The sequence below is a fragment of the Myxocyprinus asiaticus genome, chromosome 46, assembly GCF_019703515.2.
Source record: "Myxocyprinus asiaticus isolate MX2 ecotype Aquarium Trade chromosome 46, UBuf_Myxa_2, whole genome shotgun sequence".
Taxonomy (NCBI): Eukaryota; Metazoa; Chordata; class Actinopteri; order Cypriniformes; family Catostomidae; genus Myxocyprinus; species Myxocyprinus asiaticus.
The window spans coordinates 14082123-14110065 of NC_059389.1; the positions used below are offsets into that span (position 1 = coordinate 14082123).

General features: G+C 36.7%; 1 protein-coding gene across 5 annotated transcripts; it reads left to right on the forward strand.

Moving 5' to 3' along the window:
* The first annotated feature begins 1070 nt into the window (after nucleotides 1–1070).
* On the forward strand, nucleotides 1071–27703 carry btbd10a (BTB (POZ) domain containing 10a). 5 transcript variants are annotated; one of them, XM_051689878.1, is made up of 11 exons: nucleotides 1071–1262; nucleotides 4019–4073; nucleotides 5679–5813; nucleotides 12728–12930; nucleotides 13964–14213; nucleotides 15902–16004; nucleotides 18813–18917; nucleotides 19051–19171; nucleotides 19576–19773; nucleotides 22160–22270; nucleotides 24928–27703. In XM_051689878.1, exons 3-11 carry the CDS (start codon nucleotides 5728–5730, stop codon nucleotides 25242–25244), a joined length of 1494 nt encoding a protein of 497 aa, XP_051545838.1. In that variant the 5' UTR covers nucleotides 1071–1262; nucleotides 4019–4073; nucleotides 5679–5727; the 3' UTR covers nucleotides 25245–27703. The 5 variants fall into 5 exon arrangements, with proteins under 5 accessions (XP_051545838.1, XP_051545837.1, XP_051545840.1 ...); XM_051689877.1 differs by lacking the exon at nucleotides 4019–4073; XM_051689880.1 differs by lacking the exons at nucleotides 4019–4073; nucleotides 18813–18917.
* Nucleotides 27704–27943: the final 240 nt, after the last annotated feature.

Consider the following 27943-nt stretch of genomic DNA (forward strand, 5'->3'; position numbering starts at 1 on the left):
AGGGCAATCAATGAAGTACAACTAATGCACAACCTTGGGGTGCACAAACACGTGGAACTGAGGCAAGACTGGCTGCAGATGAAACTGCGGGACATTCACACAGCCTCAATCAAGAACGATCCGGAGAGAACAAGACTTCTTCCGAAGATTATTCCCAACCTGAAAGACCTAAATCCAAGGGAAACTGAAGATATCATTACTAATCTGGAAAAACTCATGATGAACTCTCAATGAAAACAGAATTTGATGTAATGTGGTACTCATACTGTTCAACATTTATATTTATTTTTCTATTAACTATGTTTTTTATACAGTGTTTACAATCTATTTATATTTTTATCTACTGTAATTTTTCATATTTTAGCGGCCTAGCCGTATAACTTTAAAGCTCAAAGCTCTTATTTAAGCTGTTTATGAGTTCTTTGATCATAAGGCATATTAGCTGAACAAAGAAGAACCAAATGCAGGACCAAAATGTTTCTTACAGAAAAATAGACAAAGGCTTTATCTCCAAGATGTATTTTTGTTATGGCGACAGTTTAAATTAAACAATACAAACTTTTTTTTTTTTTTTTTTACTGTCTGAACGTTTTATGTGTTAATAGCCTGTCGTCAAAATTATACATTTTGTATGTTATCAAAAGCAGTGTCTAGCAAAATGTTATCAAATGTTATCATAATCTTCTTAAGTAGCCTATTTCTTCAGAATGACCTCGGACTGCGCACTTAACCTTTATTAGGGCGGTTACATTTATTTTGCCATGCTGTTATGTTATCTTAATTACTTTCTTTTTCGTTTTATTAACACTAACAAGAAATAACTAAACGTGACAAAGAATATATAAAAGGGTTCCAGAAGTTAGACATTTTAAAGCTAAGCCTATAAACTGTAAATATTATTTATAAAAGCCATAGATAACGCATAATTATTTTTAATTATTCTATGCGTTCTATTTTTGTTACAATCGCGCCTTTTATGGAAGTAATATTACAAAAGCTGAGCTACTCAACCGTTGATTGGAGCGCGAGGTGGTTTCTATGGAGACATGCGCGTATTCTCGCGATATTGAGCTTAGTTATCTTACTCCTTGTTTAGCTATGTGCTTCAGCATATCTGTCCAAGATGAATATCCTATCGAGGGTGATGATGAGCAACAAGCTGAAGACGATTCATGGAAGTAAATAACCTGCCAGATATTAACATTAGTCAAAGAATCCACGTGTATACTTTGTGGCGAAAATTCAGCGTTAAACAGAGACAGGTGAGAAATCGGCACTATACCAAGCTAGCTGACAAGCTAACTGAATAGCTACAGTAAACTATATTCTTTGCCAGAAACTATTATTATTATTTAGACAAACTTTTTAAGGAATCTAGCTCAGCAAATAGTTAATGATATCAGTGCTTGAGAATTGTGCTAATCGTTTCCTGTGTACTCGGACAATGAAATAAATCAAGACGTGTCAACAAATGTATCTACTACTGTTGTATTAGTTTAAGAAATAAACATTTTTCATATTGTTCATCAACTTACTTAATAAAGCAGCATAGATTCGGCCTATGACAGTCAATTAAATAGGTTGATGACGTGAAACACATTTTTGTCTAGAGCTAATACATTATAAAAAAAGAATACATAAAAATGTAATTCACAAAAAACAATAACTTAATTACACCTCCTCTATGAAGAACATGTTTTCAATTTCTGATTTCAAAGTCATTTAGATATTTTTGGGGGGTTTAAAGTAAAATAAAATAAAAATGTCATGTGGTGTAACCGTCCAGGGACAGTTTAAAAAAATAAATAAATAATAGGAAACGACTCATTAAAAGCTGAGATTCTTTAAAAAAAAAAAAAAAAAGCAATCATGCGTTAAGAAATGCTTTAGGATAGTTAGTTTTTAGCTAAATGTTCTTAAATGTACTAAAACCTGCTCAGGCTCATTTTTCCATCATAATTGCTGATGTGCATATACGATTGTAAGGTGTGTAAATACGTGAAATATTTTGTAATATTGTGGTTCAGTAGGCTAATTATATGGCACATACTGCCAAATGTAAGCTAATTGAAAAACAAACAGAACAAGAAATGTTTAATTTTACAATCTATAGCTATGGTAATATACTATTATGTGTAACATGTGATCTAAAGGTCATTAAATGTCATAGTTACAAAGTTACATTGACATACAGTTGAAGTCATTTAAATTCATTTTTTAACCACTCCACAGATGTAATATTAGCAAACTATAGTATTGGCAAGTTGTTTAGGACATCTACTTTGTGCATGACAAGTAATTTTTCCAACAATTGTTTACAGACAGATTGTTTCACTTTGAGTATATCGCATTTCCAGTGGGTCAGAAGTTTACATACACTAAGTTAACTGTGCCTTTAAGCAGCTTGGAAAATTCCAGAAAATGATGTCAAGCCTTTAGACAATTAGCCAATTATTTTCTGATAGGAGGTGTACTGAATGGAGGTGTACCTGTGGATGTATTTTAAGGCCTAACTTCAAACTCAGTGCCTCATTGCTTGACATCACGTGGAAAATCAAAAGAAATAAGCCAAGACCTCAGAAAATAAATTGTGGACCTCCACAAGTCCGGCTCATCCTTGGGAGCAATTTGCAAATGCCAGAAGGTACCACATTCATCTGTAAAAACAATAGGACGCAAGTATAAACACCATGGGACCACGCAGCCATCATACCGCTCAGGAAGGAGACATATTCTGTCTCCTAGAGATGAACGTACTTTGGGGCGAAAAGTGCAAATCAATCCCAGAACAACAGCAAAGAACCTTGTGAAGATGCTGGAGGAAACAGGTAGACAAGTATCTATATCCAAAGTATAACGAGTCCTATATCATCATAACCTTAAAGGCTGCTCAGCAAGGAAGAAGCCACTGCTCCAAAACAGCCATTAAAATCCAGAATACAGTTTGCAAGTGCACATGGGGACAAAGATCTTATTTTTGGAGAAATGTCCTCTGGTCTAATGAAACAAAAATTGAACTGTTTGGCCATAATAACCATCTTTATATTTGGAGGGAAAAGGGTGAGGCTTGCAAGCTGAAGAACACCATCCCAACCATGAAGCATGGGGGTGGCAGCATCATGTTGTGGGAGTGCTTTGCTGCAGGAGGGACTGGTGCACTTCACAAAATAGATGGCATCATGAAGAAGGAAAATTATGTGGATATATTGGAGCAACATCTCAAGACATCAGCCAGGAAGTTAAAGCTTGGTCGCAAATGGGTCTTCCAAATGGACAATGACCCCAAGCATACCTCCAAAGTTGTGGCAAAATGGCTTAAGGACAACAAAATCAAGGTATTGGAGTTGCCATCACAAAGCCCTGACCTCAATCCGATAGAAAATTTGTGGGCAGAACTGAAAAAGAGTGTGTGAGCAAGGAGTCCTACAAACCTGACTCAGTTAAACCAGTTCTATCTGGAAGAATGGGCAAAAATTCCAGCAACTTATTGTGAGAAGCTTGTGGAAGGCTACACAAAACATTTGACCCAAGTTAAACAATTTAAAGGCAATGCTACCAAACACTAACAAAGTGTATGTAAACTTCTGACCCACTGGGAATGTGATGAAAGACATAAAAGCTGAAATAAATCATTCTCTCTACTATTATTCTGACATTTCACATTCTTAAAATAGTGATCCTAACTGACCTAAGACAGGGAATGTTTTTTACGATTAAATGTCAGGAATTGTGAAAAACTGAGTTTACATGTAAGGTGTATGTAAACTTCTGACTTCAACTGTACATCCTAAAAGGATTTTGGAGGATTTCTACTCAGGCAGTGAATATTGTACTCATTAAAAGTTCTGTGAGCCAATGGAATTGCTAGGAATCGCTATGACGTCAGATGCGGATCCATTTTTACGGGCGGACTCATTTGAATATGACACCGGTCCTAGGCTTTTGGGGGCCCTAAAAAAAAATTTATGTGGGGACCCCATCAGTATGTTCGTAACACAACTTATTATGTCTTTGACAGTGTGGGTGGCCCCCTGGCGGATCGGAAGCCCTAAGCAACTTTAGTTTGCCTATAGGTAGGACCGGCACTGAGTGAAACAAATATGATTCATATTTGAAAACCTTTTTTCCACCAGATCAAAGTCATGTGGTGTAACCAACTTGTAGTAAGCCATTTTGTAGTTAATGCTGACAAAAAACCCATTAGATAGGACTCATTTAGACTGTGTGTGGGGTGGTTGGTGGGGGGAATCTGATATTTTGACTTTTTTTATGAAAAGGCACAATTTTGTTCAGGTCATATGGTTTAACCCTGAGAAAACTAAAAAGATATTAAGCAAATCAAGAAGGGCATCTTCAGTATGCATTTAAATTACTTCACACAGTATAATATGAGGAATTGCACATTTTGTTTTATATTTCACTTTTCATCATTTCAGTTACATTTTAGCTTGTTTTAAATTTACAAACTTCACACATTCTATCAATTCATGTGATGTCATGAAAGTGCATTTTTAATAATGATACAAGCTGTTGTCACTATTTTAAATTTCATACACATTTTTAACAAAATATTCTCAAGGTTGGAACCTAATAATGAACATAGAATTACTCATATAGCAATGATTTAATAATTATATTATAAAAATAATAATTTAAGTGCTGCTCTATCAAAACCACATTTTTTTAATTTATTTGTTTTTTCTTTACCAAGCCCCTGCATAGATGCTGCAAGAGCTAATGTGTTAATTTCTTTAATATTTACAGTGTTTTTCTAAAGTTAAAATATTATTAATCATAATGTATGATTGTGCCTTTTTAAATATGGTATTTATGTATTTACACATTTATTGTACTTACTACATTACTACATTTAGTTGAATGCGATTTACATTGAGTTTACATTGATACGTATAACAAGTGCGAAAATTGTACTGTCTCTTTAAGAGAATCGGCAGCTCAGACAGCAAATGCTTATGGTTAAATGAGCGCATGGTACGTTAACGAGAGAATTTGCCGTTTTATTTTTTATTTTTTTACCTCATTCGTGCAATGTGTTATTAGAAATAATGTTTCTTTTTACCTTTTTGATTATCAACTGACTTAATTGCCAGCTATTTATTCAGTAAAAGGATCTCGGTGGTTCGCCACTACACAACTCAATCACTGGCGAATTAAATCTGAATATTTACTAGCCAGTGGCTAATAACATAGATATTTTAGTCGCATATGCGAGTGATGTACTCGCAATGTAGAGGGCTGTGAAAACATTTTTGACATCAGTGATTATGTTGTGTACACTCATGTATTCAAGGTGCAGGGATAGTGCTTTAATACCTTTTACTTGATGGTTACACCACATGACATTTTTAAAGTAATAATTGTTTTGTAGAAAATTCTATAAATGTTTTTCAGAAATGTATGAAACCAAATTGGACACAAAGATTACATTTCTCCTTACTTGACACGTGTTTTAAACTAGATTTTTAAAGGATTTCTAATTTGTATCACCTCGGACAACCTTATTTGTCAATGACCCAAATATCAAGCAAACATTGTTGAATAATGTGTGCCTATATAAAAGAAGCAATTTGATGCAAATGGACAAAAAAGGTTAAAAAATACAAAGTAACATATCACATTAACAAACTTAGACATCTTTGACACTTTTTCTCTATTAGGTTATGAAGTCTGAAGACCTGTAAATCCTGTAATATCAACTTAGTTGAGATGGCATCACGCCCCATTTCTTATGGCAGCCATTTGAGTGACTCTGAAAATTGGGATCACAGGACAACAATTTGCAAACACTCAAGGTAAGACAAGATAACATATGTTTCTATAGGAGTATCGACCTCCAGACATACTGTATCCCTGCCAATGTGTTCTATTGTCTTACTGTAATCTTCCAAAACACTGCATCATCAAATGCATTTGGCATTGAAAAGATTTGTTTGATTTTTTTTATTTATTTATTTTTTTTTATGAATTGCATTTAACCCTTAAATGCATGGGAATTTCACCAAACACTCTTCTTACATGCGTAATATCTATCTATCACAAATGGATCTACAAAATGCCCAGAGTTTGTAAAAGTTTTCAAATATTTTCAAGACAATTAGAAAATGATAAAATAAAATATATTTTGATATGTTTTATTTTTCATATATCAAAGAGAAAATGCAACAAATCAGGACAAATCTAGAACAGGATTCATTACTTTCACACTGTCCCTGCGTCCCAAACGGTATAAATCTGCCTCCGAAGGGCACTTTCAAAGGGGGACAGATTTTGGCTGCCATGTTGAAGGGTCGTTCCAAACCGAAGGGCTCATAAATAACTGCTTCAAAGTGCCCTTCGAAACGGGCATTTCTTTAGGGCTCAACTGGATGGACACTTCGCTGCCAAGCAGACCGAAACCGGAGCATATGTCACAAATCTGGAGGTTTGCCAAGTGTAATTACGTGTAAATTAAACCAGCTGCAACATCAGTCTCTTTCTATAAACAAAAACATGTGACATCCCTTCATCTCCATAGTCTATAAACGCTTTATTTATTTTAAATCCCTGATTTTTGTTTGAAACTGGTTAATGCTTGTATTATTTTACTGTAAATTTGCTGGTTCAGTTATTCTAAAGGAAATTAAATAAAATAATAATACACAGTGGCATTTTATTTATTTAATAAATGCACTGTACATTTGTTTTTGTTTTTTTATTAAAATAAATGAAACAACAATTTTTAAACATGAATTTTCTTTTCAGTTTCTATTCTGAATGCAGTTAGTGATGCAAAATCATGTGTAAATATTTCTGATTAGGTGCAGGTGACGTTTATTGGCGTCAGCCTTTGTTCGATGGCAGTGGCTCCTTTGGCTTGGATAGATGATGCTGAAGTGCATTCAGAATTACCAATATTTTTTAGCCCTATACCCTTCAACCCTCCGAAGCTCTCACTCTGGAGGGTAAACCCTTTGAAGGGATTAGGGCATAGGGATGAGACCTTCGGAATGGAACGCACCCGGTAATTTCATGAGACGAAACTGGCTGTCAAACACACATTGAGATACAAATAACACAATCTACTCAAGTATTTTCTCAGGCATTTATTGAGTCTAAATAGATGCACAACTTGCATAATTTCAGTTGTACACCCAAATGACAACAGTCATATTCTGCTGTGAATGTGTTACACTTGCTATAGTTTACTTCCATGTTGTTTCTTCATCAAATAGCAATGTCAAATGTAAATCAAGTCAATCACTGAAACAACAGCAGCACATTGAGAAACAAATAGCATGTATAATGTACAGTATATGTGTACACGTTTATGGGGTGCTGATAATTCACTGTTGTAGCACAGAAAATCAACATGATATAGTATTTATTTTAATGAATATAGTACTAATTTATCTTGTGATAAACAATGAAATGGATATCCTGTGATAGTAAACTTATATAGATATGAAATAACCATACAAATATAATTTATAGAAGTGTCACTTTTTTTTTTTTATTATTATTTTTTTTTTAATACACTATTACATACTTAGGCTCTCTAATGACCCTATACACCTTTGGTATTAAAACCATTATACATTTTTTTTTTTTTTTTTTTTTTTTTGTTGCAATTTTGGCATCTTTATTTGTGTTCCACTATTTATAAGAGAAAGATTGAGGAATACTGTGGGCACAGCTCCAATGAATAGATGAGGTAAAGGGGGTTGAATGAGGTCTCAGGTCACTAAGGGCCCGGTGTATGTGTTTAAGGGTTAATATTGATCTTCTGCAGCAATTTTCGCTGCAGTTCAATCAATAGTCAATCCATTGGTTAGATATATTTTTTTTTAGCCTTAAGGATGTTTCTTAGGTAGATTCTAATAGCCATATGTGTTTCCAGGGATTTTTGTAAATGTGTTATAGTGAAGATTGCAGTCTTTGCTACCTTGTCTGTGCATGCAATAACTGTTCGTTTATTGCTGGGGGAACAGTTTGTAACTGTTTATTCTTAAAATTGTGTTATGAAGGATGTTTCATTTTTCACTTTAGGGTTCCCATGGTCATTGAAAGCCTGGAAGAGTCAACTAATATTTATTAGTCATAAGGTGTGGGAACCCTGTAATTTTACATTATGTACAGACTGTATGTACTTGCCTATGTCTTTATGGACAACTGCGCCACCTGCTGGTTGTAAAAACAAAAACGGTTTTAAGGATGTATTTGGAAACAATGGCCATTCCACATTGTTTATGAATGAAAGAAAGGTTAACGAAAGCAGTAGTGAGGCACTGTCGGGATAGCGGTAAAAAAGCGATCGTTTTGGAAAAAATATCCTTTTCACTATTTACAGGACAATGGAAAAAATGATGAAAGAAAAGTGGGGTATCTCTGTTCTTTATCTAGTCCGCTCCAAGAACGTCCTTTATAGTATAACCTTTACGCATCCCTAAAACTATTAAGGAAAATATATATATAATTGATTTCGAACGAATATATCGACTGAATTGAAAACATGACATTTGCATCACCGTGAACACCTTAAATTTGCCCCACAATCGCAATAAGATGTAGTAATAGTAATCATAAAAGTCACATTTTCGTTTTGTATGACACTGTAAACTTTCTTGCCATTGATGCACTTTAAATGCCAGTGTGGATCAGGGAAATTTTCCATTGGCATCACTTCCATGCTCCATCCCTCGTCTCCTCCACCAGCCCCTTGTGTTATCACGCATGAGAGAATCTACAGTATCAGGAGATGTTATAACAGGTCGGGCTACGTCATCAAGGCAGCCTCCGCGTGCCACAGTAGCGAAAAAAGCGACCAGCCATTCATGCTTGCGCGAGCGTCTCCGTCTGGTTACTATGCTACCGTCCTGCCGTGTCTCGCGCCGATGCTACCCGAGGGCGTCCTTTCTTTTGGGAGAGCACCATTTCAAGGCTGTGTTCGCAGCGAACGAGTTACACAAGAGTCCTCGAATTATGCTGAAGTTGGAAAGTAATGCCCGAGGATGCTAAGTCGGCTGGCAAGCCCTCTTTGTCCGAAGGAGCGCGCGTCCTTTGTGCGTTCATTCCTCAGTTGCTGTCGTGCTGCTTTGTCTTCAATTTAAAGCCACGAGAGACCGGCAGGTACGTACCCGCGCTTCATTTTGAATGAGACTTAAAAAGCTGAATGTTTTCCTTAAGAAACAGACACAAGTAATGAGAATGAATTAAATGTATTATAATGTTTTTTTCTTAAGAAACATACCTTCTATTTATACTATTTAGGAAGCTGTTCTCTCATCAAATATTCTATCATTTAAAAAAAAAAAAAATCAGTTTAATCAGTTTAACGCATGTCTGGGTGCTGCGTGCTTAGGAAACGCATTGTCCTGCTGTTTAACATTAGAGGAGCAGTGTCAGCAGTGCATTGAATTATTGATGCTACTTGCTCTGTAAGTAACAGAACGCTTTGTGCACCCTTAGTTACTTGGATAAAATGTCAAGTTATGCACAGTTTTTCTCCTTCGTTGATTGACATGCAGAAAGGCATATCCCCAATTGGCTTGTCCTGTCAAGAAGATGATCTTGTCTCCTCAGGGCTCTGGAGACACCACAGATATGCCATCATTCTAATTCTTAGTGAGCCACTTCTGTCACATTTCTGGACTGATGCAATAGAGAAGCAAAAAAGTATCTTGATGTCTGACAATAGTATAGCTTCATGGATATAATTAGCAGATTTTGAGTGGATCTATGAAATGGTCTATATGCAGTACAATACTCAACACCAGACAATGAGTCCAGCTTGTGTGCTGGATGAATTTCTGTATGCTGCTAAGGAGTCATCAAACTGTTCAGATGGTACTTAAGGGTGCAGCTGAGCTGAAGTTCAGGTTTCACCATCACAGTAATGGCTGTGATCTTGGTAGCTAAAATATCAATCAGAAGGCGAGACTGAGGAAGCTTCTAAAGTGTTAGTAGAATGAAGGTTTGCATAGAGAATATAAATTGACAGGTAGTGTTTATTAGGGCTGGTACGATTATGTGACGCAACAAAAATGTAATAATCATTGGACTACAAAAATAAAATATTTTATTAATAATATTCATTTAATATCATTAATACAATAATTATTTACGTCATTATATTTATGCAAAATTGTTTTGTAAGCTGTTAAACTTAAAATGCAACTTGTTTTTTACTTGAGAATGTATGGCTGTTATGTTAAAGTAATTTTGCAAACACCTTTACACCTGCTTATTCATGTGATTATCTAATCAGTCAATCATATGGCTGCAGTGCATACGATCATGCAGATACAGGTCAGGAGCTTCAGTTCATGTTCACATCTACCATCAGAATGGGGGAAAAATATGATCTCAGTGATTTTGACCGTGGTATGATTGTTGGTGCCAGATGGGCTGGTTTGAGTATTTCTGTAACTGCTGATCTCCTGGGAATTTCACACTCAACAGTCTCTAGAGTTTACTCAGAATGGTGCCAAAAACCAAAAAACATCCAGTAAATGGCAGTTCTGTGGACAGAAACACCTTGTTGATGAGAGAGGTCAACGGAGAATGGCCAGACTAGTTTGAGCTGACAGAAAGGCTATGGTAACTCAGATAACCACTCTGTACAATTGTAGTGAGCAGAATAGCAGAATCTCAGAATGCACAATACGTTGAACCTTGAGGCAGATGGGCTACAACAGCAGAAGTCCACGTTCCTAATAAAGTGCTCAGTGAGTGTAGTTTCTAAAGTATAGCCACACGATGTACATATTAAATATGTTAACATTATTTTAGTTTGATAAACTTTAATTGATCCTGATTTGATCTTGTATAATAATATAAATGCTATATAAATGTTGCATGCATGTTCTGCAACAGGTGGGAAAATATAACTTTCAGCAAAACAGATGCAGCACTTACTGAACTTATCAAATTTGTTGCTGCTGTTGTGTGTGTTGGTGCTGTGGGCTTTGGTCACGCCCTGGTTGGTAAATGGGGTCACATAGCTCATGGCTGGTGCAATCATGAGAGCCAAAATAAATCGAGGGATCCAGATTGGGCAGCACTTTCACTCAGGTAAAACAAGCCCTATTTCCAGCCTATTCATCATTTATTCAAACAGAATATTCTGCATGCTTGATGGACCCTTCTCCCTTTATTTTGTAGTGCAGGGGAAGTAAAAGGCACATTAGCTCCCATGAGAAAACCATAAAGGCTGTTTGTAACTGCTTTGGTCTGTGCTGATCTCCAGTCTCCTTGATTCAAGGGCATTTGCTTTGTAATGATACTGTTTCTGCCCCCCTTGTGAATGATTATTATTGCCAGAAAATATTATCAGCACCTGGTCTTTGCTTAGATTGTCTGGAGCAGTGGTTCTCAACCCTGTACAATGCATACAATGCAAGTGAATAATGGCCATAACTTTGAAGGTCCAAAAAGCACAAAGGTAGCATAAAAGTAATCCATATGACTCCAGTGGTTTAATCCATATCTTCAGAAATGAAATGATAGGGGTGGGTGAGAAACAGATCAATATTTAAGTTCTTTTTAACTATAAATCTCCACTTTCACATTCTTCTTTTGTTTTTGGCGATTTGCATCATTTGTGCATATCGCCACCTACTGGGCAGGGAGGAGAATTTATAGTTTTATAGATTACTTTTATTCTGCTTTTATGTGCTTTTTGAACCTTCAAAGTTCTGGCCACCATTCACTTGCATTGTATGGACCTATAGAGCTGAGAAATTCTTCTAAAATCTTTGTGTTCAGCAGAAGAAAGAAAGTCATACACATCTGGGGTGGCATGAGGGTGGGTAAATGATGAGAGAATTTTCATTTTTTGGGTGAACTATCCCTTTAAGACTTGAGTTGCGAAATCAGTTCTGTGTACATGAAGGATTTATGCGAATTGTATAAATGCAAGAAATCCAATTGAGTTCATACACTTCAGACTATTTGGAAATACTTGAACATATTGAACATCTGGGATTCAAAATCTAATTTAAACCTAGAAATAAACAACGAAAAAATTAAAACAATGAATGGATGTGAAGTAAAATGACTAAGAAATATTTAAGATTCAGCATTGTTTCTATGTCACTAATAAAATAAGCAAATTTCTGACATTTACCATTTTAACTACTTTGTCTGTTACTAGCTTGAGTTCATGCTGTCATTAAAGCAAAAAAAAAGGACCTTCCAAATACTAAGAAATTCTCAAATTCAACTTTTCACTCAAATTGTTAGGCTGATGTTTTAATTTGTAATATAAAATACTGCATTAAATTATAATAATGCAGAAAGAAGCATTTTCACAAGTGGGCTCAGACTTTTAAAGTTGGGAAGAAATATTTAATTTTTAATAAAGGCTGTTGCCTAAACGGATTTAGCCTTGTTAAAATTGAAACTCACTCACTTTTTCTTACGAGCAAACCACGTGAGGTAAATAAAATTGAGACAAATGGGAATGAATCATCTGTGATTACATGGTTCAATAACGCAGACAGATTAGGCTACAGTGAAAGCGAGCCTGCCCTGCTGTCCTTGTTTCATGGTGCAGGTTTTCAGTGAAAAGCGAGAAATTGTGATTTGCTGTCACTGCACTTTCTCTTTTAGATCCCCGATTTCATCCAAGTTTATTGCAGGTGCTCACCGAGTTCCTCACCTTGTGCAGATGCACTCAGGCCAGGCAGCTGCTCCGTGTATATAACTGTGTCTTCTGTCTTACTGGCAGTGGTCAGCCACGTGGAGCTCAGCAGGAGGAAGAGTTGGTGAAAATGAACCTGCATGGAGCCAGCGGAGGAGGAACCCTGGATCACACCAGGGAGAGACGACGGTCTGGAGATCGCTCCAGGGACTCTTCACATGAGAGGGGTGAAGGACAGCTGACCCCTTGCATCAGGAATGTCCCTTCACCCATACGCCAGCATCTCGGTGGTGGGTTTTGGGTTATGATGAACTCAGGAACCAGTTAATTTGTTAATTTAAAATATATACTAACTGCAACTTCACACTAGCTGTTGCTAATTTTTATGAATTAGTTGCACTTGGTTGCACAGATTGTTGGGGTGGGAATCTGTAGACACCTCATTTGATTTGATGTTGATTTAGGGAGCCTCAATTTGGTTCCAAAACTTTCTGTCCCCAATTTGGAATTCCCAATGCTAAGTTCTCGTGGTGGCGTAGTGACTCACCTCAATCCGGGTGGCAGAGGACGAATCTCAGTTGCCTCAGTGTCCGAGACAGTCAATCCGCGCATCTTATCATGTGGCTAGTTGAGCGCGTTACCGCGGAGACATAGCGCGTGTGGAGGCTTCACGCTATTCTCCGTGGCATCCACGCAGAACTCGCCACGCGCCCCACCGAGAGCAGACCACATTATAGTGATCATGAGGAGGTTACCCCTTGTGACTCTACCCTCCCTAGCAACCGGGCCAATTTGTTTGCTTAGGTGACCTGGTTGGAGTCACTCAGCACACCCTGGATTCGAACTGGTGACTCTAGGGGTGGTAGTCAGCGTCTTTACTCGCTGAGCTACCTTAGCCCCCCAAAACAATTCTTGATGTCTGTTCAGTAACAGTGTAGGTGTGCAAGCCACCGTAACTTACCAAAGATTTACGCTGCTACACCTAAATTCTGTGTGAAGAATACACATAAAATATGTACTAAAATAAGTGACATTAAACTTACTTACCATAAATGGTGTAAATCCATTTATTCCCTTTAAATGACACAAAACGCTAGTAGCTTTTTGCATAAACAGAATTGTTAATAGGTCATTTAAAATTATGATTTTTTTGTTGTTGTCGATTGATTCAGAATCGTACACAAAAGAATTGCTGTGTATTGTTGAATTATCTTTTTCCTCCACTAACATATTTGCTTCTATAGCATATAGATGCACAAGTCTGCAATCAGCATGTTTACTTTATGATGTTACTGTTATTTAACTCCCCTGTCCATACCATAGATCGTGAACGGGATTCAGGTTGCTCATCACGCTCCACGAGTCCCAGACAACAGAAAGCATGCACCTCCAGCTTGTTCTATGGCGACCCCCATGGTAAAACCCATAGCTCAACTGACATGATCTACGTGTGTGAAAAGGAGAGCCCTCGTAGTTTGAGGACTGCTGAAAGAGTTACTCTGATTGTGGATAACACTCGTTTTGTGGTCGACCCATCCATCTTCACTGCCCAACCCAACACCATGCTCGGCAGGTAGGATAAAGCTTAGCTCTGCATCTCAAAAAACAGAGCAATGTTTTGGGGAAACGCAGTGTTACAGTTTTGGGGGAAATCAACTTATGAATGGCTTTCTTTGTTGTCTCTGCATATTAAGCTAGAATAGTACTAAGTATTTTAACTAGGGCTGTTGATTTAATACTTTTTATTTAGTGCGATTCATTGTATAAAAAAAATAACACATTAAAAAATGTACACAATGAATCATGCTCCCGGACCATCATAATAAGGAATGTTCACCTTCATATTTTTATGAGTCTTAGTCAGCAGGAGGCAGTAAGTGCAACTCCAGCTGAACAGACAATGCACAGCTGTACTGACAACAAACCACATTGACTGTCAGCAGACTGCACAAGATGAGGACATGTTCTTGCGTTCAAACACAGCTGCTCCGTCCAGCATCTCTGAATACAGGATTCTCAAGATGTGTTTTTCTAAGTTTTAAACTATGTTTAAGTTTTGTGGAGCTAGACCATTTGGTGCAACCAAAACGAGATGCTCTACCTCTGCCTCGGACAAATTGATGAGTTCAATGGACCCTTCACTAAGCCTGACCTTAAAAGCATTTCTGACCAATCCTATCTTAGCAAATGTTGCTATCTGCCATTTTCTCTGACAAGCTTTTGCTTTTTCTCAATGAGAGTCTATGGGAGTAATATATGTTTGAGCAGTTTTAAGCAGAATTTTATAGAAATTATAAAAAAAAAAAAAAAAAAAATTCACTTGTAATAGTGACACGAGGTACCTGGAGAGGATGCACATAGTGTTTTATCTTTCTTTTTTTTTTTTAAATCTTTAAATAAATCTTGACAAGAACTTGCTATGGATTAAACTGTGAACCCTCATTTCCAAATGAACATGTATAACATCAGCAAGGACACCTACTTTTGCTCCAAGGTAAATTAAAGCTAATAACTTAACGTTAATTAATTTATGTATTAGTAGAGGCGATGGTAAATAAAGAGTTCAGAGCATCATAGTGAGTGTATTATGAGACATTATATGCAGTTCTTTTAAATGTCATCAGGTGTGTAATCACTATTAAATGAGGTTTTTCTCTTTTCAATTGATGTGATAATAGTTTACCTCAATTCTGATTCATGGTCTCCACAGTTTCATTTAAAGTACTTTGTAATTTACAATTTTTTTTTAACAAAAAATGTCAGATAAATATGCTTTAAAATGTCATTTTCATTCCAGCCCACTTAAAAATATTATCAGTTACGTTAATGAGAATATTTAGCCAAAAACCGCTCTGTTCGGGGCACTCTCCCATTCATTCCTATGGGAAGTTCTGCAAAGCTTGTCAAAGCATGCCTAATCAATGCTTTACTCGTCTGCCACAATAATTTGAATGCATTTAAATTATCTGATTTACAATATTTATATATTAAAAAGTATTTATACTAATATAATTATTTTATCATTATTTATTAAATGAATTTTAGTTGGGGGCGCTTTTTCTGCAAATATTGATATATGTGATAAATTATGATTAATTTGATTAATTATCAGCACATCTTATAATGAATTTGATAAAAAATTTTAATAGATCGGCAGCCCTAATTTTAACATAGAAAAAATGACACACATCACCTGAAAGCTTGACTTATTGTGTTGACTGTTGATTTTGTAATACGTGACTGGTGTGTTTTGTCTTTAAGGATGTTCGGATCTGGAAGGGAACACAACTTCACACGTCCTAATGAAATGGGCGAGTATGAGGTTGCAGAGGGAATCAGCTCCACTGTGTTTAGAGCCATTTTGGTGAGTGCACTTTTCTTTAAAAGCTTTATTGAGGTTTTAAATGTCTCTTTGACTTAGTTTACCACATATTGATTAAGTGCTGGATTAGTCTGCACTGCAGTATCAAAAGCTGCATGACTTCAGCACAAAACGGTGCTGTTTTTTTTCCACCTTTATGCAGATGTGTCTCACATATAAAAATGGCAACTCAGCACAATACTTTCCCCACTGTCTTCATTCTTTGGTTTCTTTTTTTTTTTATCTTCATAGTCAGTGCCAGAACCCCCCCTCCCCCCATTTTTGGCCTGATTACAGCACTAACCTTTAGATCGACTTTTAATCGATTTATAAAATGGATAGTTCCCGTCCTGGATGCTGATTGGTCAATTCAATCTTCCTGCCATGCTAAAGTACACAAAATATTTAATAGCTGTGCCTGTGAAGTGAAATACCTGTCAGGGAATTTATTTGGGTGATTCTCACAAAACCAATCAGAAAATATCCTGGGGATATTCAACTCCAAATTAATAAAACATTTTTTTTTTTTGCGTAAACAAAATGAAGCCTACATTTAGGATCATTAAGATTTTTTGCATTGTGACATTATTTTTAGGACACATTTTACCCTCAGTTCCTATTACAGTACTGTGTCTGGACGTTTTACCTTTACTATGGCCATTGTTTTCAGTGATGATTGTCATTACCGTAACACGCATTACACACTTATTTTATTGTATTACATAAATAAGAGATGCTGTTTTACAGTGGGTTTTTAAAATGAAATTGTCGAAATTGAAAGGAAGTAAAGGGAGCTCTACTATGATGTATAAAAATTTCACAATTTAAATAATGTATAATTTTCTTCACATTGCAGTAGTGTAAATATCATAACGACCATCTTTTTCACATTGCAGCAATTTAGGGGGTACATTATGTGTCATGAAAATAAATCTTAATGGCCATAAATATAGGCCTGATTTTCTATATGCAGAAATTAATTTATTTGTTTCTTTTGATTTTTTGAATTGAGTAATATAGATCCAGGATATTTTCTTAACATTTTCAGATGCATTGTATGAAGTCCTTTTCCTATTTACCCAGATAGCACTTTTTTTTCGTGTCATCTTTGGAGGAATTTCTAGTGCACTGACAGAACAAACATGTGACGTAAACCAGAATTATAAATGTAATGTTATTTGAATAATTGTGATAGTTATTTTGATCACAATATATCACAAAACTACCATAATCGCAACATTAACTTGTTCTCTTAAATAAAAAAACAGACTACTCTACCTCAGTAATTGTCCACACTTTTTTGCAATTCATTTGGCTTTTCATTTCAATCATTAACATTACACTGTTATTATATATACAGCTCTGAAAAAAATTAAGAGACCACTGCAAAATTATCAGTTTCTCTGGATTTACTATTTATAGGTATGTGTTTGAGTAAAATTAACATTTTTATTTTTATTCTATAAAGTGCTGACAACATTTCTCCCAAATTCCAAATACAAATATTGTCATTTAGAGCATTTATTTGCAGAAAATGACAGCTGGTAAAAAATAACAAAAAAAGATGCCATGTTTCCTTGAAAAATGCAAAGAAAACAAGTTCATATTTATTTTGAAGCAACACAATACTAATGTTTTAACTTAAGAAGAGTTCAGAAATCAATATTTGGTGGAAAAACCTTGATTTTCAATCACAGCTTTCATGCGTCTTTGCACGCTTCCACCAGTTTTTCACATTGCTGTTGGGTGACTTTATGCCACTCCTGGAGCAAAAATTCAAGCAGCTCGGCGTTGTTTAATGGCTTGTGGCCATCCATCTTCCTCTTGATCACATTCCAGAGGTTTTCAATGGGGTCCAGGTCTGGAGATTGGGCTGGCCATGACAGGGTCTTGATCTGGTGGTCCTCCATCCACACCGTGATTGACCTGGTTGTGTGGCATGGAGTATTGTCCTGCTGGAAAAATCAATCCTCAGAGTTGGAGAACACTGTCAGAGCAGAAGGAAGCAAGTTTTCTTCCGGGATAAATTTGTACGTGGCTTGATTCATGCATCCTTCACAAAGACAAATCTGCCCGATTCCAGCCTTGCTGAAGCACCCCCAGATCACCACCGATCCTCCACCTTGTTGTCTAATGGTTAGACGGAGACATGGAGAGGCCTTCAAGCTACAGTGTCTCGCACCCACTGTGAAATTTGATGGGGGATCGGTGGTGATCTGCTTCAGCAAGGCTGGAATCGGGCCACACAGCCAGGTCAATCAAGGTGTGGATGGAGGACCACTGGATCAAGATCACAGAAATTTACATTTTACTCAATCACATACCTATAAATAGTAAACCCGGAGAAACTGATAATTTTGCAGTGATCTCTATTAGATTAAGCCCTTTACAGTGTGTAATGGTGTATTCCAGAATTGAAGAAACATGCTACATAAAATCTGTGTTGTGTTACTCAAAACGGCTTAATGGCTTTTTTTTTTAGTCGAATTTATGTCTGTTACAAGCTAGCAAAATTTTCCTGGTGGTATTTTCAAGGTGTCTTTTTCACATAGGATTTGTTCTTTTGGAGCTGCAGTTTATGCAAGCCAGCACAAAAAGACTCTTCAGTAGTTTATTTGGACCACAATTTGGACTTGAAGCCTCAGGTTTTTATTAATAGACACTCTGTGGTATTGAAAGGGTTAAGCTTCTACCACATAAGGCTCTGCTCAGTGGAAAAATCAGGAAGGCACACATTAGAGAGTACTACAGAAATAACAGCCATTTTGAACCTTTTATTTTCTTTTTTGTTTTGTTTTTTTTGGATGGAAGCAATTTGATCGGTCTCTTGATGCTGTGCGTATAACGGAGCTCTTTCGATGTTTGGCTGGCTTTAAATGGATCAGTGCATGTGAGGAGAAGAAAAAGCAGGGGGAAGTGAGTGTGTGTGTGTGTGTGTATGTGTGTTTATTTGGCATCGGAGCCATTTGCTTCTGTTTAGAATATGTTCTGCTTCAGTAATGGCTGCCTGTTTGTTTTTTCCTTTGCGTCTTTCCCTTTTAAATGGCAGGATTATTACAAATCAGGGATAATCCGCTGCCCTGATGGGATCTTCATCCCAGAGCTGAGAGAGGCATGTGACTACCTTTGCATCGCCTTCGACTACAGCACCATCAAGTGCAGAGACCTCAGTGAGTATTGATTAACATGTCAAATGCACTGCAAGGATTTAGCTTTTTGTGCTGGAAAACACCCTGATTGCCACAGCAACGGGTGAGGTGGATGATAGTCCGAGTGTTTTGGATGAATGAGGACGTAGATGTGAGAGAGAGCTAGTGAAAGTGAAGAACTCAGAAGTAGGTCAGTGGCGTATTCGATGCATTGGCCAGATACGGGTCACTGGACGCTATCAATGTGGCCTTTCTATCACGATCGTGCATGTTATTTCAGAGATGACTGTTTAAAGTGTATTAAAAGAGATAGTTAACCCAAAAAGTAACATTTCTGTCATTATTTACTTGAATCATTCATCTATGAGTCAGTGAATGAATCCTAATGAGCCTGTTTGAATAACACTGGAACATGTCGACTGCAGGTGCACTCATGCACGAGCTGTCTAACGATGGCGCCCGGCGGCAGTTTGAGTTTTATCTGGAGGAGATGGTGCTGCCTTTGATGGTGGCGAGCGCTCAGAGCGGAGAGAGGGAGTGTCATGTGGTGGTGCTGACTGATGATGATGTGGTGGATTGGGATGAAGAATATCCACCGCAGATGGGAGAGGAATACTCACAAAGTCAGTTCACATCCACTGTTGCACCTGCATCTCAATTACAGTATATTACCTACATGTCAATAATAGTGTTATGGGTAATTTCTCAGGGGACTTACAAGAATTGATTGTTTGTGGTAATTATTGGTGCTTGCTAGGGCAATAATTTGATGCCTTAAATCATGCTGCTGCTTAAGAGGTGTGCTATTTCTTATTAAGCAATAGGACTTACAATCTTGGGGTGATTAAAGGAATTTTCTGGGTTCAATACAAGTTAAACTCAATTGACAGCATTTGTGGCAAAATGTTAATTACCATAAATAATAATTTCGACTAGTCCCTCCTCTTCTCTATAAAAAAAAAAAAAAGCAAAAATTGAGGTTACAGTGAGGCACTTACAATGGAGGTGAATGGGGCTAATTTTTGGAGGCTTTTAGAAATGTGAAGCTTATAAATTTATAAAAGCACTCACATTTATTCTTCTTCTGTATTATTTGAGCTGTTAAGTTGTTTAACCCCTCCTTGATCAAGTCCCAACGTTGTCCTTAAGGGTCAAATTGACCCTTTTTTATGTTCAATTTCAAAAGCTTGTAATACAGGCTCTGTTTGCTCTATCTCTCTACTTTTGGTCTTAAATCATTCATCTAGGTGCCAGCTAACACTAGCAAAAATATTTTTTCTATCCTTCTTTTACAATATACAGATCTGAAAGGCAGGGGGAGCCCCAACTCCGCCCATAGACATCCAGTCTTTTTTGAGAAGCCTCACCATAAAATTGTAGAAAAGGTCAAAATGTTATTATAAGAACAGTCATACTCAAAATTACACACAACACGTAATACATACACACAGACACCCACAAACACTTATTGACAACAGACATAAATGCAAACACAAAAATACAGTTCAGCAAGAAAAGTATTGTAAATAAATCATCGTTTGAATATGTTCCTGAATACTGATGATAAAATGTTATACATCATTGCAAACCTGAGGTTCTTAGCTTTGAAATGACTCCAAGATCATTTGTAGTCCATTCAGTGGCCGAGATATTCCATGGGGAAAGGGCGGGGCTTCCAAAAAAGATTAGATGTCAATGGGCGGAGTCACAAGCCATGTTGGGGCACCCCCTGCTTTTCAGATCTGTACATTGTGTTAGAAAGTGATAGAAAAAAATTTTTTTTTCTATGTGCTTGCTGCATCTAGTGGAATGATCTAAGACTAAAAGTAGGGAGATGGAGCAAACAGCATTTATTACAAGCTTTCGAAGCTTTTTTTAACAAGATTTTTTTAAGATGCGTTGAGGTGTCTCCTGCCTTTCAGAACTGTGTATTGGAATAGAAGGTGGTGGAGAATTTTTTTCTAGTGTAGGCTGGCACCTAGATGAAAGATTTAAGACCACAAGTAGAGAGATAGAGCAAACAGAGCCTGTTTTACAAGCTTTTGAAATTGAACATAAAAAAAGGTCAATTTGACCCTTAAGCACAACTTGAGGTGTGTATAAATACATTAAATAAAATAAAAAAATGACATTGCCAGGTTCAGATCACCTCTTTGGAGAATGTCATGAAGTTTCAGGCTGAAAATGTAAATTTAAGTTGATGGAAATCAGTATAAAAAATGCAAAAGGATCAAATTGACCCATAAGTGCAAGGAAGGGTTAAATCAACGTTTTTACTGTGGTACTGGGGTTTACGGCATAACGTCATCATGGCAACAAAGTTGTAAAATTAAGTACAACTTTGCACAGAAAAGGTCAGTAAGCGATTTTATCACAGTAAAACCTTGTTAACATGCATACTGTTTGTCTTGTGGCTATAGTTTTGAAACAGTGAGTGTTTCGTAAGTGCCTCACTGTAATCAATATTTATTTATTTTTTTAAGAAAAATAGGGACGAGTCGAAATACATTTTTGTGGTAATCAACATTATGCCACAAATGCTTTAAATTGAGCTTAACTTGTATTGAACCTGGAATATTCATTTAAATGGGCAAAAGAATCCCATAGACTTGCATTGAAGGAGAGACTCAAGCCATATGCAGGGATCAGAATATCACAGATATTTGTGGCTTGGGTTCTTTTTGCTTTGGCCAGTAAGTAACCACCTAGAAACCACACCAACCAGCAAAATATTGCAACGCACTGAAAAACACTCTGAAATTCTTAGCAACTATATAGCAACTTCAAATTTTCTACAGAAATTGTACAACTATATTTAGGCTTGCTATTATACCAACTATCTACCATGTGAATGAAGCTTGGTGTTTAAGCCATTAAAGATGGAATCAATATAAGTCATGCAAGTTTATAGGAAATGTATTAGTAGGAAATGTGTTTTTACTGGTAAAAGGTCATGTGTTTTGCACTTAAGATGGCTCTCTAATTGTTTTCTTTCCTTCTGTAACACAGTTATATACAGCACAAAACTATACCGGTTCTTCAAATACATTGAAAACCGAGACGTTGCCAAGTCAGTTCTGAAGGAGAGAGGACTGAAGAAAATTCGATTAGGCATTGAAGGTAAGAGATTAAATAACCAGATGTGGATAAAGATGGGTTTTTACTCAGCTGCAATTGAACTTGAATTGAATAAGGTTGTTGACTCATGTACTTATTTGTGAGATTTGTTTGCATGCAATGGCCCCAAAAAGTATTTGGAAACTGAAGCCACATTTAAAAAAGGCATTGATGTAATTTGATTAAATAGAATACACTGTGTAACAAATTATTATATATATATTTTTTTGTTCCTGGGTAGTAAGTGTTATTTCCTAATTGCTTATGCCTCAGAAGTATAGAAAAATGCTATTATTCCCCACAAACTTTGCTTTTGTGACCAGGACAGTGATATTTTGAAACGTACCTATTTCCAATGAGAAAACAGGCGAATTTGTGTCTTTTCGTTCACATAAAGTCAGAAAAAGCAACATATGAATCCAAATTAACATGTATTTATATTAAAATAATACAAAAATGACTACAAAAGATTTAGAAGTGAGTAGTTTCTCGAGATTTACGATTATACTGTAAATCACTTTCACGAATCAGCCCCCAAATATAGTCTCGCATCATGTTCTCGTTATACTGTCCTTGGTAGCGGTGTTCAAAGTCCAGTCCAAAATGTCGGTAGTGAAATTTGACAATTCTCAATACAAGCTTTAATACCAAAACAAATAAAAACACTAACCAATATGTTAATTATGGAAGAATGTTTTCAAGTTCTTAAGTAATTATTCAAGACTTGTAAACAGTCAGTAATAAAATAACAATAAAACAGCAATGAATAGAAATAGATTTAAAATAATAGATCTGCCACCCCTGGAGTCGCAAGTTTGAATCTAGAGTGTGCTGAGTGACTCCAGCCAGGTCTCCTAAGCAACCAAACTGGCCTGGTTGGGAGTCATATGGGGTAACCTCCTCGTGGTCGCTATAATGTGGTTCTCACTCTCAGTGGTGCACGTGGTGAGTTGTGCGTGGATGCCGTGGAGAATAGCCTGAAGCCTCTACATACGCTACGTCTCCGTGGTAACACGCTCAACAAGCCACGTTATAAGATGCGCGGATTGACGGTCTCAGACACAGAGGCAACTGAGATTCATCCTCCGCCACCCGGATTGAGGCGAGTCACTGCGCCACCACGAGGACTTAGAGCAATGGCGCAAAACATAATATTATGAGAAGTGTAAAAATATTTTCGGTTCATTATGAAACTGTGGCAGGCCACCACAGTCTAGGTAATTAATGGAATATATGCTGTAGCACAAGCACACCTTTCAAGCAAAATATTTCAGGCGAAATTATAGGTTTTATATTATAAAGCTAAAGATATACTGTTCAAAATGAAGTATTTGGACACTTTCTGCTTGTAGAACTTGGTGGAACATGTCCATAGTTAAAGTAATGAACTATACCTGTGGTTAGTCTGCTAGTAAAGTGGTTCTCAACCAGGGGGCCGGGACCCATTAGGGGGCCTCAAGATGTCTTGAAATGATTTAAAATAAGTTCTATTGATAACTTCATCTAAATGCTGAAATTAGTTGAAATCATGATGTAGGCCTACAATATATAAACTGAAAGATTTGGAATCAGGTAATTAATCGTGATAAATATTATAATCTATTGATACATCTAGATTCTGGGGCTTTGAAAATTGTCTTGGACAATGGGGGCCTTGGAATCAAAAAGGTTGAGAACCACTGTGTTAAGACACGTGTGTGACTTCATACATCCACTAAAAATCACACTGAGACCAGTTGGTTAATAATAATTGCAAAAATGGCTTAGAAAAATGATGTTAGTTTGAGAAGAAGTCTAGCATCATTTGTTTACATAATACACTTGGTTTAATATTTTGTATCTAATGCAAAATGCATACATTTTAGACTTGAGTGTCTAAAATCCAACTATGTATGATAGTGTATTTTTAATGTATCCTCCTCAGACCCGAGCGTGACTGCTGGGTGCATTTTCCTTTTCTTTTCTTCTTTTTTTTTTTTTTTAGACCAAATCCTTTTCCTAAAATATATATGTCCACATACGAGGACAGTAGGACTAAGTTTTTAAATTTGAAGTAATACCAAGCTATAGAATGTTTTTTTTATTTTTTATCATCCAATTGTTTGTTTCCAGGAGTGTTCATGTTCATGTTGAGATGTTACAGACAGTACATCAGAAATTAGCATAAATAATTCTGAAAATGAGCCTAGTCCACGTACGTGGTCATTGTATTTAACAGCGATTAAATAAATTTTTTCAAAATAAATACATTTTTTAAATGGCATATCGGATAAAACTAGAGAATCTTCTCTTTTGACTCAAATAGGTTTTGATGTATAAACTTTTTCTTGTTTCTTACCACATGTTGTTTTGTTCTTCCAAAGACAAACTCAGCTGTAATCCGCGACATGTTGTTTTGTCACATGACTCCGCGTGTCGAAGGTTTAACCCTTTAATGACAACCTAGAGTCTCCTTAACTGAGATCAGTCCGTTTAAAAGAAATTAAATTATGGATAGCCTATTGTGGAGCCAAAACTTAATGTCCACGCATCCGGACGAGGCATCTCAGGAGGGTATGATAATATTAAAATTATGTATGACAATTTTCTATATCACTATATGCATAATGAATTACTTGTGCAGACATTACTTTTAATACTGTGCTCATATTTGCACTTAGGATATCCCACTTATAAAGAAAAGGTAAAGAAGCGACCGGGTGGGCGTCCTGAAGTAATTTATAACTACGTCCAGAGACCCTTCATTCGAATGTCCTGGGAGAAAGAGGAAGGTAAAAGCCGACATGTGGACTTCCAGTGTGTGAAAAGCAAGTCCATCACCAACCTCGCCGCAGCCGCTGCAGACATTCCTCAGGACCAGCTCGTGGTCATGCACCCTGGGCCTCAGGTGGATGAATTGGACATCCTCCCCAACCACCACCCCCAACCCAGCCATCATTATGACCCTGATACTGATGCCTCGTCCCCGGTCATCTGACCCACACACATCCCCTTACCACCACCTCCGTCCAATAACTGCCACTGAGCACTGCAGAGAGAGGCCAAGTCCCGCTACCAAGACTGCATTGCCTTTCTTCAAGTCCTCTCCCGCCTTACAAGTCATAAAGACCTGATTGCTGCGGCAGTAGAAATGTGAAATGCCCTTTGTACACTATGCCTTTCACCCTATAGACTTCAACCAAAGGAGATTTATATTTTATTTAATTAGGCACACTTTTGGTTAGTATTTGAAGTGTTTGATTGTACTATGTGGTGCTGTGTGGCTATTGCTGTCTGACTAAGCAATAAAAGGGAGCACAACCCACTCTAAACCTATGTCTACACTGTAAGCATGTAGGGCTTGGCAATATATCGAGTATTTGTGATGCTTGTACTAGGAATTTAAAATAAGCAACATCATGAATATTGTGATTATTTTATTGCACTCTTCATTTGTTCCTTTCATTTTCCAAACACCTCATCATTAGGCTAGTTTCGCAGTTATGTCTCATCTTGCACCATGCAAATATGAGTGCATTAAAACGAAGATGTTGTAATCGAATTTTTTTAATCAGTCCATATCGTCCATTTCAAAGAACTGATTCAAAACTCAGATTTAACAATTTGTATGTGTAAATCAATTTGAACCGTCCATTTCAAAGAAATGGAAGCGTAGCGGTAGTTCTGTCAGGAAGACTTGTAGTATTATACACCATTCATTCAATCAGGCGTCTCGTCCAATCATAATCCAGCATCTTTATAAATCTGAATTTGTCTGTTATCGCATCATGTGCGTTGTTATCACCCCTTCACCTCCAGTTTAGGTCCCGGGGGTAAGTCCCTCTCCCTTGCCATTCGTCTTCTGGCAGGATCTGACGGTTCGAACGAGAATCTTTCTTTCTGGTAGAACTGATTCAAAACTCAGATTTAATGATATGTTTGTGTAAATCAATTTAAACTGTCCATTTCAAAGAACTGTTTCAAAATTCTGATTCAACTATTTGTTTGTGTGAATCAATTTGATAATTTTAAACTTGTCTATTTCAAATTATTGATTTAAAACTCAGAGTCAACGATTGTTTGCATGTAGCATTTCAGACTGTCCATTTCAATGATCAAATCTTTGATTCAACTATTAATTTATGTCATTCACCCGATAATATTAATAGAAGTCTCTGCATGGCATTTTTCATGCATTTAAATGTTTTAGTAATAACATGTAGGTAAATATTGCTGTTACATAAATACAAATGCACAAACATCGAGATGTATCAAATATTGTCAAAAGGCTGAAAAATTTATAATATATATATATACACACACACAGTACTGTGCAAAAGTTTTAGGCACTAGTGAAAAATGTTGCATAGTGAGGATGTCTTCAAAAATAATGAAATAAATATTTTTTATCACTTAATGTCATACAAAGTCCAGTAAACATAAAAAAGCTGAATCAATATTCAGTGTGACCACCTTTGCCTTTAAAACAGCACCAATTCTCCTAGGTACACCTGGACACAGTTTTTCTTGGTTGTTGGCAGATAGGATGTTCCAATCTTCTTGGAGAATTCGCCACAGTTCTTCTATCTGTTTAGGCTCTCTCAATTGCTTCTGTCTCTATATGTAATCTCAGACAGTCACGATGTTCAGTGAGGAGCTCTGTGGGGGACATGACATCTGTTGCAGGGCTCCCTGTTCTTCTATTTCAGGGGTGTCAAACTCCGTTCCTGGAGGGCCGCAACCCTGCAGAGTTTAGTTCCAGCCCTGCTCTAAAATGCCTCCTTGTAATCTTCAAGCACTCCTGAAGACCTTGATTAGCTGCTTCAGGTATTTAATTAAGGTTGGAGCTAAACTCTGCTGGACTGTGTCCCTCCAGGGACCGATTTTGACACCCCTGTTCTATTCTAATCTTTTCTATTTGCAAAAGTAATGTTTGGGAGTCTAACATTTATATTTCCTATTGACACACTAAAGCTGAAGATATAAATAACCATCTTAAGACAAATGCTTTTGTTAAACATCTTATGTGACAAAGACTTTTGCAGAGTACTTTATATGTTGCCCAGCCCTACAAGCAGGCAAGTGAAGCAACTTGACAAAGCTAGAATGGCCGTTATAGTCAATCAAGCTGTTTACATTGCAGGTGCACAAAGTCACATTTCCATTACTATCAACAAATCTGTCTACACTGCAAGAGCACAAAGTCCTTTTTTATAATGGGAATGTTCAAGTTGCCACGTTGTGCACTGTGTAGAGTGGGTGTAATGGAGCACCCATGGAGGCTCACTGTGATGCATGGCCTCTGAATGAGTTGTACAGAAGTGATGTTATATTATATATTAGTTTTCATTTTATTTTTATTTGTAGCTGGAGTGTGGTGCTGCAAGAGACACTATTGACAAGTACTTTTTGTGTACCACTTGAGAAATGTTATTTTAATAAACATGATTAAATTGGTTTGGTTCATTAATTAGATGTGGTGTTTGACTTAAGCAAAAAAAAAAAAAAAAAAAAAATTCTACAAATAGGCTTCAGAAAAGATTAAGACTTTAAACTTAATAGTCCCTCATTTCCTTTGTGCAAAATGTTTTTTTCACCAGCAAGTTAATTTAGAAAAATATCAATATTTTAAAATAAATTAGAATGCTCTTTCGTGAACATTCCATGCATGTGACATTTTAAATGTCCATAAGAGAT